This window comes from Acomys russatus, chromosome 24 (genome assembly GCF_903995435.1).
Source record: "Acomys russatus chromosome 24, mAcoRus1.1, whole genome shotgun sequence".
Taxonomy (NCBI): domain Eukaryota; kingdom Metazoa; phylum Chordata; class Mammalia; order Rodentia; family Muridae; genus Acomys; species Acomys russatus.
The window spans coordinates 21,540,384-21,554,425 of NC_067160.1; the positions used below are offsets into that span (position 1 = coordinate 21,540,384).

At 38.6% G+C, this 14,042-nt stretch overlaps 1 protein-coding gene across 2 annotated transcripts in view; it reads left to right on the top strand.

The window, feature by feature from the left end:
• Cobll1 (cordon-bleu WH2 repeat protein like 1) overlaps nucleotides 1–7,406 on the top strand; it is a 155,541-nt gene extending 148,135 nt beyond the window's left edge. For both annotated transcript variants that reach the window (XM_051166870.1, XM_051166871.1), the window contains one exon: nucleotides 6,127–7,406. In XM_051166870.1, coding sequence (XP_051022827.1) covers nucleotides 6,127–6,213 — 87 coding nt within the window. In that variant the 3' untranslated portion in view covers nucleotides 6,214–7,406. The remainder of the gene's footprint in view (nucleotides 1–6,126) is intronic.
• The last annotated feature ends 6,636 nt before the right edge of the window (nucleotides 7,407–14,042 follow it).

Consider the following 14,042-nt stretch of genomic DNA (forward strand, 5'->3'; position numbering starts at 1 on the left):
CTTTTACTTTTATTAATTTTTTTCCATGCCCAGCTGGGATTTGCTTTGTTTTGTTTTGTTTTTAATTTTTTTTATTAATTTATTCTTGTTACATCTCAATGTTTATCCCATCCCTTGTATCCTCCCATTCTTCCCTCCTCCCCGCATCTTCCCATTATTCCCCTCCCCCTGAGGTGGAAGCATATACCTCCCCCTGTATATGCTTATAGGGTATCAAGTCTCTTCTTGGCAACCTGCTGTCCTTCCTCTGAGTGCCACCAGGTCTCCCCCTCCAGGGGACATGGTCAAATGTGAGGCACCAGACTACGTGAGAAAGTCATATCCCACTCTCCACTCAACTGTGGAGAATGTTCTGACCGTTGGCTAGATCTGGAAAGGGGCTTAAAGTTTACCACCTGTATTGTCCTTGGCTGGTGCCTTAGTTTGAACGGGACTCCTGGGCCCAAATCTGCCTATCATAATATTCTACTTGTAGGTTTCTAGGACCCTCTGGATCCTTCTACTTTGCTATTCTCCCATGCTTCTCTCATTTAGAGTCCCAATAGGATGTCCTCCCCTCTGTCCCAGTTTCCTGGTAAGTGAAGGCTTTCCATGCCCCTTGGGCTAGTATGCAGATATAAGTGAGTATATACCATTTGAATCATTCTGCTTCTGGGTTAACTCACTCATTATGATCATTTCTAGCTCATCCCTTTATCCACAAATTTCGGGGATTCCTTGTTTTTAATAGCTGAGTAGTATTCCATAGTGTATATGTACCACAGTTTCTTTATCCATTCTTCTACTGAGGGACACTTAGGCTGTTTTCATGTTCTGGCTATTATGAATAAGGCTGCTATGAACATAGAACTCCTACAGCTGATAAACACCTTTAGCAAATTGGCTGGATACAAAATTAACTCAATAAAGTCTGTAGCCTTCCTATACACAAATGACAAGCTTGCAGAGGAAGAAATTAGGAAAACCACACCCTTCACATTAGCCACAAGCAATGTAAAATATATAGGAGTTACTCTAACTAAGCAAGTGAAGGACTTGTTTGAAAAACATTTCAAAACTCTGAAGAAAGAGATTGAAGATGACATGAGAAGATGGAATGATCTTCCCTGCTCATTGATCGGGAGAATTAACATAGTAAAAATGGCCATCCTACCAAAAGCAATCTACAGATTCAATGCAATCCCTATCAAAATACCTACACAATTTTTTAAAGACATTGAAAGTTCAGTTCTGAACTTCATATGGAAAAACAAAAAACCCAGAATAGCTAAAACAATCTTGTACAATAAAAGGTGCTCCGGAGGAATCTCCATACCTGATCTCAAACTGTACTATAAAGCAATAGTAATTAAAACAGCATGGTACTGGCACAGCAACAGGCTGGTTGATCAGTGGAATTGAATCGAAGACCCAGATATGAATCCACACACATATGGTCACTTGATTTTTGACAAAGAAGCCAAATCCATTCAATGGAAAAAGGATAGCATCTTCAACAAATGGTGCTGGTCTAACTGGAGGTCTATGTGTAAAACAATGCAACTGGACCCATATTTGTCACCTTGCACAAAACTCCAATCCAAGTGGATTAAAGACCTCAACATAAAACCAGAGACACTAAATCACTTAGAGGAAAAAGTGGGGAAGAGCCTGGAACATATTGGCACAGGAGACAACTTCCTGAACAGAACACCAATGGCCCAGGCCTTAATGTCAACCATTAATAAATAGGATCTCATGAGGCTGAGATGCTTCTGTAAGGCAGGAGACACTGTCAAGAGAACAAAGCGACAGCCTACAGACTGGGAAAAGATCTTCACCAACCCCACATCTGGCAAAGGTCTAATATCCAAAATATATAAAGAACTCAAGAAACTAAACACCACCAAACCAAATAACCCAATTGAGAAATGGGGCTTGGAACTAAACAGAGAATTCTCAACAGAGGAATATCAAATGGCTGAGAAACACTTAAAGAACTGCTCAACCTCCTTAGTCATCAGGGAAATGCAAATCAAAACAACTCTGAAATTCCATCTTACACCCATCAGAATGGCTAAGATCAAAAATTCAAGTGACACCACATGCTGGCGAGGATGTGGGGAGAGAGGAACACTCCTTCATTGCTGGTGGGAATGCAAACTAGTACAGCCACTTTGGAAATCTATCTGGTGCTATCTCAGAAAACTGGGAATAGGGCTTCCTCAAGACCCAGATATTTCACTCCTTGGGATATACCCGGAAGATGCTCCAGCACACAACAAGAAAATTAGCTTGCTTTTAATTTTTACCTCCTGGGTTGATTTTAAGCAAAGCATCGCAGGTTGTAAATGCAAATAAATTTCTTTATAATTAACTGGTGTCTCATAGCCACAGTTTAAATTTTGTGACTATTCATGAAAACTCCTTAAACATCAAGAGTAGATGATAATAGGCACATCAGTAAGTTATTACATGATAGTTTTTAAAACATAGTTTGCTTTTTACAACTATTGGGGTCTGGAGAGAAAGCTCAGGTTGAAAGCAGTGTCTTTCTTGCAGAGGACTCAGGTTCAATTCCTAGTGCTCGTTGGCCACTCAGAACTGCCTAGAACTCCAGTTAAATATACCAGCCCTATTTCTCTGGCCTCTGTGGACACGAGGAATGCACATAAATCAAAATAGATCATTTTTTTAAAAAGTAATTCTGTTGTAAGTTAATTATGTGTAATGTGTGCATAGTTCAGTCAAGTCAAATAATGTTTTTAGTTTCTGATTGTTTCTAAAAAGCTGTATCTCATTTAAGAAATATTCTTTAGCACTTGATTTTGACAGGCACCGAAAGAACCTTTGGTATAAAATGGGATCCAGTAGACAGGATCTCTGATCCCAGAATTTATAGATTCATAGACAAGCATTCTTCTCTTTCATTCATTTTTGAGTTTTCGAGACAGCATTTATCTATCTGTGTAGCTCTGCTGTCCTGGATTCACTTTGTGGACCAGGCTGGCCTTGAACTCACAGAGTTTGCTTGCCTCTGCCTCCTGCATGCTGTGTTTCAGGCGTGCACCACTATGCCTAGCTCATAGGCAGGTATTCTAATGGTATCTTCTCAAATAAACATATTTTATATACCAGAGAAATAGTTTTTTTCTTTTAATTTAACCTCTCTTTAGTTTGTGTTTATTTACCTTTTTTGAGACAGGATTTGATAGTCTTGGATTCACCATCCCTCTGCCTCAGCTTCTTAAGGATTATTGTAGGTGTGTGGTATCAATCCTTGTGAGCAGTTGCATCTGGCATATTGCTACGCAGCCTACCAGAATATTAGGTTAGTGTATTAGCAAACCTAGTTTATACAGTGGAATCTTCTGGAAATTTATAAACATATCTCTATGAAGCTTCCCCATCATAGGTAGATCTATGCTATTTAAGATTATACAGTATTTGGCTGTATTTTTTTAACTAGTTTCCAAAATATTAGGCGTTTTCGTCTCCCCCACCCTCCACACACAAACACACACATGTTGTGTTTTGTAGACTCTCCCCTGGCTCCTTCCCACTCTAACATTTTACCCCGTGACTAGCCTCTTTCATTTGGTTCTCATTTCCCTCATTCAGCTCCCTTCAGAAGTATCCTTCCCCTCCCCCCACCAGTTCCATTGCCCTCTTTAGTTTTCTGTCCGTAATTCATCTTTGCCTCACCTGGTGTCCTACTTAGGTTTCTATTGCTGTTTGAAACCCTGACCAAAGCAACATGGGAAAGAAAGGCTTTCTGGCTTACTGGTTACAGTCCATTATTGGAGGGAGCCATGGCAGGCAACTCAAGGCAGGCACTGAAGCAGAGACCATGGAAGACCATTGCTCACTGGCTTTCTCCCCAAGCCTTGCTTAGCCAGCTTCCTTATACAATGCAGGACCACTTGCCAAGGGATGACACCGCTCACTGTGGGCTAGGCTGTACCACATCAGTCGTTAATCAAGAAAATGCCCCACAGACTTCCTCTGGACCACTCTAATGGAAACATTTTCTCAACTGAAGCTCCTTCTTCGCAGGTGTCACTAGCTTGTGTCACGTGCACATGGATGTGCACAGCTAGAAGCTAGAAGCTAGGATCACATTTATAAGAGACCATATGGTGTATGTCTTTTTTGGGGGGGGGGCTCTCTTACTTTGCTTAATATGGTATTTTCTAGTTCTAACTAGCTCTGTAAATTTCATAATTCTATTGTTTTTTGCTGAATAAAATTTCTTTGGGTAATAATACCACATTTTCCTTACCTCTTCATTGATTGATAAGCATGTAGGCTGATTCATTTCCTTGCTGCTGTGAAAGGAATAGTGACAACCATGGATGTGCAAGTGTCTCTGTGGCGGGATATGGAGTCATTTGAAAATAACTCAGGAGTGGGCATATGCATCTCCTGTTTTTAGTTTTGGGTGAAGCTGCCATGCTGATTCCATAGCGGCTTTGCTAGTTTACACTTCCACCCACAGTGGATAACAGTTCTCCTGCCCCTTCCTTCCTGTCATTTGTTGGCTTTTTTTTTTTTTTTTTTTTTTTTTCTTGATAGTGGCCATTTTGACTCAGGTCAGATAGAATCTCAAAGTTATTGTAGTTGCTCTGATGACTAGGAATGCTGAACATTTTATAAGTGGCTACAGGACATATGTATTTCCTCTTTTGAGAGTTAATCAGTTCAGATCATTGGCTCTTTTATTGGTTGCTACTTTTATTTTTTATTGTGTTTATTTTTTGCAGTTCTTTATATATTATATCATTAACCCCTTTGAACATGACATTTGCTGCATATTGGTGGACATTTAGTAGGTGTTACAATGAGCAAATTTACTTGTGACTATTAAGAGCTATCACTATAGTTTTGTGGATTTCTTCCTTTCTTCTTTTCTTCCTTCCTTCCTTCCTTCCTTCCTTTTTTTTCTGATTTCCCCGTGTAGCCCTGGCTGTCCTGGAACTTGCTTTGTAGACCTGGCCTCGAACTCTTACAGATCAGGCTGCGTCTACCTCCCGAGTGCTGGGATGAAAGGTGTGCACCACCACCACCTGGCCATTTGTTTCGTATAAAGAATTATGAGGGGCCCAGTGGTTAAAAGCTCTTGAAGCTCTCATCCTGTGTTGTTCAGTCCCCAGCTCGCATGCCTGGCAGCTCATAAAGGCTTATAACTCCAGCTCCAGAGGCCCTGATAATTTTATAAATCATTGGTGGTCAAATTATAATCCAGAGATTGTTTTTCTTATACTATTTTTATTGTATTTTATATTTGACAAATATATTTTCTATTAATGATTCATATTTTTTATTTACATTCTTGGAGTGACTTTTGGAAAAATGCTTGAGAATTCCAAGACATTTGAAAAATTCTTCAGTTTTTTGTGGGGTGGCTGTCTCAGTCTGCATCCCAGATTAGCCTGGAACTCACCTACCTCATTGTCCCAAGTACTTGGATGACAGGGGTATATACCACCCTGCCTGGCTGTCTTAAAGGCCTTCTTTTTCCTCCAGTGGTTTGCAAATGGAGCACTCAACCATTGGGTTTGAAGGTTGAGTGTTTACTGCCTTTGTAAGCCCTCCATCATCCAATTATTCTACACCGAACAGTTACTAGGCTTGACAGTTGGCTGCAGCCACTGCCATGGAAGGATTCTTAAAGACCCAATTTTGGTGGTTGATGCTTTTGTTTTGAATATATAGGAGGATTTCAAACTACTGTCTGACATCGGAGCAAAATTGAAAAATTTTGCAAAATTCACTTTAAATTTTTTCCATTTTTTTTTTTTCAAAGCTCTTTTGAGAAGCCAGGATCCATCTAGCTAAAACTGTGCTGTAACAGCTTGGCCTGCAGTCTGTTTGTGCTCTTGTCTTTTATGTTGGCTTGGTAATTTTATAAAGATTAAGATGTGTTGATGGGTTATTTAATTTGTTTGTTGTGGAAATAACAACTCTCGTTTTCCATTTCATGATAGAGTGAACGTTTATTCTTAATTATTTGTAAATTGTTGAGTGATAAATACTGAATGCTAACATTCACAGCAAAGCAGGAGTTGATGCGATAATTGTTAAAAATTAGACAGCTGTCCCATTTTACAAAAACTGATGGGAACAAAATGTGTTTTTTCCTCTTAGGTTACAGTTCCATCTAATACAATATCTGTAAATGGGAAGTCAGGACTCAGCCACTCTGTGTCCTCTGACGCTCAGGACAGCCGCTAACGTTGCCCAGCCGTGACACACTTCGCCGACCAGCTTTCTGCCTACAAGGGATATTGGCAGTTATATATTCAGGTGTACATTAATATATAAATCAGTTCAAGAATACACATTTGTATTAATACCAAAAGAAAAATGACTAGAACTTTATAATTTATAATAATTTTTGGCCTTTTGCCATAGCTAAATATTGCTGCTTTTGAAATGTTAAGCCAGGTGTAAATGACTTATTTTTTCCAATGATGAATAGTCACTTCTTACTGATTTTTTTTACACTTATGGGCATACTGTATGCCATGAAACAAAGGTGTAAATTGAGATTTATACACATATTGTATGACACAGAAACAGGAAAGCACAGACTAACATTTACTGCCTCAGCATTAGGCTATAATTAGAAACATAAGTTATAATAGAGCCCCTTTTTTTTTTTTGCTGAAACACATGGAAAACTAGTAAGTCAAATATATAATGTGCAGTTATTTTTATTGAAGAATCACTGTGAGACTTATTTTGTATATTCTTTAATTACAAGGGTCAGATTTATAGGAAACAGTATTTTTAAATAGAACTCTTTAACCTTCAGAAGTTAAATTGCACAAGGAGACTTTAAGATGTTTATGTATATAATTATGATACTGTTACACAGATATTACATATTTTCTAATGCCAGAAGTCTTAAAATATTCCTGTGAAAATATTGATATATTGTGACAGCTATTTCACATTTGGTATATAGAGAGGAATAGGGGTTAGTTTATGTCCACATTCAAAACTTTGAAGGTAGAAGTTTCCAAAATCTTGATTTTAATTAAAACAAGATACAAAGTTAGTCATTTATGTAGCTCAGATGCTAATCATCTAAATAATAATATATATTTTCCTGAAAGCCAAAATGGTTGAGGGAAGCCATACTTGAGGTGTTGCCTTACAGTGAGCCTAGAGTCTAGAACATGTAGGTGTCCTGGACTTCCTTAAGAACTTAATTGCTCTTTTATTCCAAAAACTGTTCAAACAGCCTGACACTGTTTTGACTCTTACTAATGCTACTTAGATATTTGCCATTTCGACAAACGTCAATTTTTTTCCCCCATTTAATAAAAGCAAGTTATATATTTGAAGTCTGTTGTTTCCAGTGTGGTCTATGTTAACTAGCATATTTGAATACCTTACCTGATGAACATGCAAGCATGCATTTTTTGGTGTTTTTCCTGCATATATGCCTGTGCACACTGTTTGTTCAGAGCCCGTGAAGGCCAGAATAAAGCACCGGATCTCCTGGAACTGTGTTACAGATAGTAGTGAGCTGGGGACTAGGTATTGGGGATGAGATCTGAGTTGTCTGAAAGAGCAGCCAATGCTCTTAACGCTGAGCCATCACCCCAGCCCCAATGAACATGCTTCTGCCAGCCACTAGCATGCACAGAACAGCGGGGCTTTCCAGTCATCAGGACTCCCAGAGTATCAGTTAATCTCTGGTACTCTGATGCCAATACATAAAGTACTCAGAGCTGCTGTTCTCTTGTTTCAAACTTGGAGTGAGAACCCTCCACACAGATAACTTAAGTTACATCATTATAAACCAGTAAAGAGGAAGTTTTCAGAAGTTTGTGTTTCTACAGGTATCTATTTGAGGAAAAATATTTCCAACTATATCATCAATGTGTTTATACCAGATTGAAGGCCTTTAAAACTTAGGACATAAAGCTGGGTGGTGGTGGCGCACACCTTTAATCCCAGCACTCTGGAGGCAGAGGCAGGTGGATCGCTGTGAGGTTGAGGCCAGCCTGGTCTACAAAGCGAGTCCAGGACAGCCAAGGCTAACACACAGAGAGATCCTGTCTCAAAAAACCAAACCAACCAACAAAACAAACACAAACAAAAAACAAAACAAAACAAAAACAAAATAAACAAAAAACTCACCTTAGAACATAATTTGTGTTTTCATACTGTAGCATGTAGAAGCTTGTTTACCCTCAGAACATAATTTGTGTTTTCATACTGTAGCATGTAGAAGCTTGTTTAAAACACAAGACGCAGTTATAAAAATATGATGAATCTCAAAACCTTAAGATGTAAAATGTATATAAGAACCCTATAGACAAAAAAAAAAAAACCCACATAATAACATGTTTTAAATATGTAAAAGAGTTAATTTGTTAACAGGATGAGGAAACCTAAAAGGCTAGCAAGCATGCAAAATGTTTTTCATTGCTAATCAGAGAAATAGTAGACAGTGGGTAGGAGATACACAGAAGGGACCACCTCAGCAAAGCTTCAAGGTCCAAGATAGCAAGCAGCAAAAGCAAGGAACAGCAACAGGCAGCGTCTTACTGTTGCTAGGAAATGTACTGGCAAATCAGAGGTCCCTTGCCTGTATCCTCAAAGCTAAGACTATGTAAGGGAGATATTCACAAGAAGTAACAGTCTTTTCTGCATGTTTACCTATACTCCACACTAGGGTATAACACAGATGCAGAAAAAAAAAAAGTTGTGGAGCAAGATGTATTTCATGATATCAGTTATAGAAAGTATAAAATATTAATGATTCTAAATGATTCTGTGCATTATGATAGAGCACACAGAAAAATAAAATAAAATCTACTTACACACTTGCTGGTAGTTGGTTACCTATGGGAACCAAATGAAGAAAGCCAGTGGGAATTCTGGAAGCCATTAATTATGGGGCTGCATTTTACCTTAGAAACTGTTGGTTGAAAGCAAAGGCTTCTTATACCTCAGATTCTAATCTACAGGAATTGAATTAGTAATTTATAGGTTACATGGGGTATAGGGAGATGTGTCTATAAGTCACCAAGACAGGTGTTTTGAAAAGTTGTCATGCCCATACTTTAGACTGTTGCTACCCTCTTCTTAAATGAGAAGTCTGTAACAAGTTGTGTTTCCTCTCATTTCCTTGAGGAAATAAGAATACAAGATGGACATGACCCAGAACCAACTTTAGATTATTATATTTAATGAAGACTAGCTAGGCATTTCACCCTGGTGGATTCTTTATAACATTTAAAAATTATAAGTGCGATATAAATAAGATACTTTAAAAAGAATTTTTAAATATGACAAACTAAAAAAATGCACACATGCACACATTGTAGCAACAATTGATGAAAAAAGAAGCCAATACTTTGGAAGAAGTGGGGAGGGGGCATATAGGAAAGTGTGTAAAGGGAGAAAATGGAAGAGAATACGTTGTTAACTATATTATAATGCCAAGACTTTTAAAATGAATTTTAAAGTGTAAGAAATTTCAATGTGAATGAATGAAAAGTTACGTTAAAACCATGCACTGTAATGGTACAATGGAAGTAATTTAAATAAGATTTTATCCCTAGCATCTCCGCTCCCTCTCTGTGTGGAACCACTGTTAGTATTTTGGTTACTCCATTGGAGGAATCTCTGAAGTGTTGAGCATATGTTTGTTGAGCAGAGTCACAGTAATGGTCTGAAGCCACTGTATTGTGATCTAACTAATGTTCTGGAAGAGAGCGTTTTTATACCTATACATTCTATCACATTTGTTAGCTACCTACTTCTCCTTGCTGTGTTATACTGAGCTGCCTGGAGTCAAGGTATTTAGATTCAAGTGTCAAATCTGTCTACCATTTTAAAATCATAGGATTTGGGGGAAATATCTTCCCTTTTTCTTAAAAGTGAATTGATTGCACCTATCTCGTCGGGGTAATCATTAATGATTAAATGAGTTTTAAATGTGTTTGACACATAGAATTTCCTTTCAAATGCACTTACTTTTCATACTTAGTGAGCAAGAATTCTACTTCTTTATTCTTTGGGGGAATGTCCCTCCCTCACATTTCACCTACATGTGCTGCCAGGTTTGGCACTGGCAAAAGAATTCACCCTGCAGCTTAATCAGAGTCCTTGCAATGAGACCAGTCACTTTCCCAAGACCAGAACTGACAATTCTGAGACCTAAGGCTTGGTTGACATATGTTCCTAATGACAATGCCCCATATTTCTCCCTACCAGGAGAGAAACTACAAAAGAGTGAAGACTCACAACCATTATTTTTGCTATTATATTTTCTAGAATAAAGGGGATTTGCATTTAAAGGTCACCATGAAGGTTCTTGCCTAATATGATATCTTTAAAGTTATCCAAAATGCTCATGTTTATTTGGTGCTTTAAATTTTGCATAAGATTTTTATGTTACTTGATTTACTGTGGAACAAAAATGTATAAAATTGCTGTGTTGCAGACACCACTCAGCCAGATGTACCTCAGGATTTCACATTCTCAGTTTGCTCTTTCCAGTGACTAAACTCCACAAATGGTTGTAAGGTAAATGATGCTGGTTTACAGGCTCTTCAGAGTTATAACCCACTGATGGACCTCTTAGGTTTTTATTTTATTTTTCTCCAATTTATCACTTTCTTGCAAATTTCCAGCCCTAATATTCGATCTCCTCTTTTCAACAGATATACTTTACTTATCACAAGACAAAAATGCCACCATGTGTTCTGTCAAAAGAATTTTTCTAACAGGTGTGTTGAGAAAAAGTTGTAGAAAATTCTGATAATTTATATAAAATTCTTGGTATTGATGCATCACAGACTTTAAAAATCCATTTTAAAGTTAAAAAAATTGTTTTTCTTGGGAGAAAAAAAACCTGTGCTATATTTCAAATATATATATAATTTTAAGACACTCCCTAATTTATTTATTTTTTTCTCTTCCATGGTGATGGATAAGTGATGGGCCAGATTTCTTCCCTGCCATTCATGCACACACTTGTCCTGTGACTTGGCAGTCATTCTGTGTACAGAGGCCAGGCCCATTTTCTTCCCTGTAGAAGCATCTGATTCTGTGCCTATGGCAAAGATAGAGGTGACATTGTACTGCTTCTAAGACATTTCAGAGGTTTGTATATTTTGGTTGTTGGCACTATGCTTCGGCTACTGCTCCAAGAAAGAAATCTGTGAGTGGTCCTGAGGGAAGGATGAAGTGCAAGGAGAAAGCAGAAGTGACCGCTGGGTCTGGCCTCCTAGCCAGAGCCAGCCCAAATCTGTGAGCTTGCAGAGCCTCACATAGCACTACCCTGAGCCATACTGTTAGTTAGAACTTTAGTGTGGTAGTAGGTGAAATGTATCATTATAAATATGGCTCAAATAACTCTTCATAGATTCATTCAGTCTGCTCAGGTTCAAATACCACTTCCCCCACTATTCACTAAATCCAACGTGAATACACCCCAGGCAGTATTGCCCAGTTTGCTACGAGTTAAGAGTAAATGTGACCTACTAACACTAATGTCTTCGTTACCTTTCTCTAGATGTGTGTCCTATCTTGTATTTAGACACAGAAGTGTGAGAAGCCAAAGTGCCACCTCCAGTCTCTTAAGACTTAGAGGTTGACAGATAAAATACAAGATAACCAGGTAAATTCACATATCTGGTAAATATTCTTCAGGATGAGTAGGTCTGTGCAGTACTGGAGACAAATATTTTCCGATTTTTATCTAAAGTTCCATTTTAACTGACCATCCTATATTTCACTTTGACAAATTTGTTAACATTAGCATTTTTTGAACACTGAAAAAAGTGAGAAGAAGCAAGTAAAGAAAAAAGAGATGATAGGTCTGGGTCCAGCTGAGGTAAACGATGAGCTTGCACTGCAGAAAGAAAAGAGTTCAACATTTGAGCTTCTGGATTGCTCACCATCAGAATTCTTACACCATGAATGGGGGAAGAGACCACTTGAGTGACTATGTTGGGGGTTGTAGATACGTACAAGCCAACAGTAAGTCATTAATTTTGCCAATGTCCCCATTAGCCTCAGGATTGTTAGCATGATAATTACAACAATTATTAAATCTGGTGGTGGTATGGAGCTATAAATAAATAACTCTAAACTATTGTGTTTGAAGTTACTTATGATAAAGTCAGTGAATGAGCTATGGAACCACACTCATGCACAGTACCTATGTTAGTGGAGAAAGGGGTTTAAGTTGTAGCCATTTGTTTCTTTTCTACAACCTTTGAGTCAGTATAAATAATGAAAGGCAAATAGTGATTTGAGGAAAGCACCTCACTGTTGAAAGTTGTTGTGGTTCTGGCACTGCACAATCTGACGGAGCATAACAGTTTTTAAGAGGGAGGGGATAAGAATGGGAAATAACATTTGCCAAGTTTTCGTGTGTGTGTGTGTGTGTGTGTGTGTGTGTGTGTGTGTGTGTGTGTGTGTGTACATGCCATTTACTCTGTAAGGTGAGCTTTCATATAGATGTTATCACCCAATTGACAGGTGAGACTCAGAGTAGCTAGTCATCTTAGCTGGGATGGTGCTGGCACTGAAGACACACAGCATAGTGTAGTAATGAGTATGACCTCACTATTTTTTTTTTAAAATACTCTGTGTTCTTCCTGTAGTCACTCAGCTCTTGATCAGTCCATTTTGGGGCTTGCTTTTGTGCAGTGAGTATCTCTTAGAGATTACTTCCATAACCCTGGAAACCTGATCTCAATTTTATATCGTTGGCTACATTTTCTCTAATCTCATGCAGTCTATACTGATGAAATTCAACTATATAGTTGTTGTAAGGAGGAAAGAATCACAATAAAATGACCACTTGCTATAAGTTGGATATCCCCTTCAAAATCATTTCCATTGAAACACTTAATGGTAGTGAATGTTGACTGTCAATTTGACAGGATTTAATGTTACTATAGAAACAAATAGCTGGGCTTGTCTATGAGAGATCGCATATATTAGGTGTGATTGGGGTGGCGATACCTACCCTAAATATGGACATCAACCTTCTATTCATTGGTGTCTTAGAATGAATAAAGAAGAAATGAGCAGGAGCATTTATTCCTTTCTCCTGACTGTGGGTGCAATGTGACCAACTGTTTTCTGCTCCCACCATCATACTTTCCCAGTCAGGGAGCTCTGTAGCCCCTGGAACTCCAAGCCAAGGTAAACTCTCCTCCATGAGTTGATTTTTTTGAGGTGTTTTTTTCACGAGGTAAGACAAGCATTAAAAGGGGGGAGATCGGTTGGCTATGGAAGTGTATATCTGTAATCCCAGATCTCCTGCTAATGCAGCTTAGGCCAGCCTGACAACCTTCAAATGCAAAAGCTCCTAGCCAGCAAAAACTTAACAATGAAGTATCCACTCACCAAAACAAACAAAATAGTAACAACAACAAAAATCCCAGGTGCCTCAAAAGATGTGTCATAAGGACAGTGTGTTGAAGGTGTCCCCAGTGCCAAGGATGGGTTCAGTTCCTGGCCTGTTTGTTTGTTTTGTCAACTTGTCACAGACTAGAGACATCTGGAAAGAGGGAACCTCAGTGAAGACAGTGCCCCCATCAGATTGACCTGTAGACAAGACTGCGGGGGTGTCTTCTTGATTGATAATTGATATGGAAGCACATAGCTCACTGTGAGTAATGCCATCCCCAGGCAGGCAGCCCTGGGTTGTATAAGCAATGAGAATGAAGCTGAGCCTGAGAGCAAGCCTGTAAGCAGCGCTCCTGTGTGGTCTCTGCTGCAGTTCCTACGTCTTGGTTCCTGCCTTGAGCCCCTGCCCTGGTGTCTCTTGAAAATGGATTATAATCTGTAAGATATAATAAACTCTTTCCTTCCCCAAGTTGCATTTGGTCATGTGGTTTATCATAACAATAGAAAACCGAACCAGAGCAGTCTCCTTTCTCACGTGCTCACTTGCTCTTGTGCCTCACTGACTGCATGCCAGTGAGATGTTCTTTTCTCTCTCATTTTCAGAACAATGAACCAAGTTCACTTCCATTTTAAAATTATATCTTCATTTAAAAAGTTAGAATATAAGATAT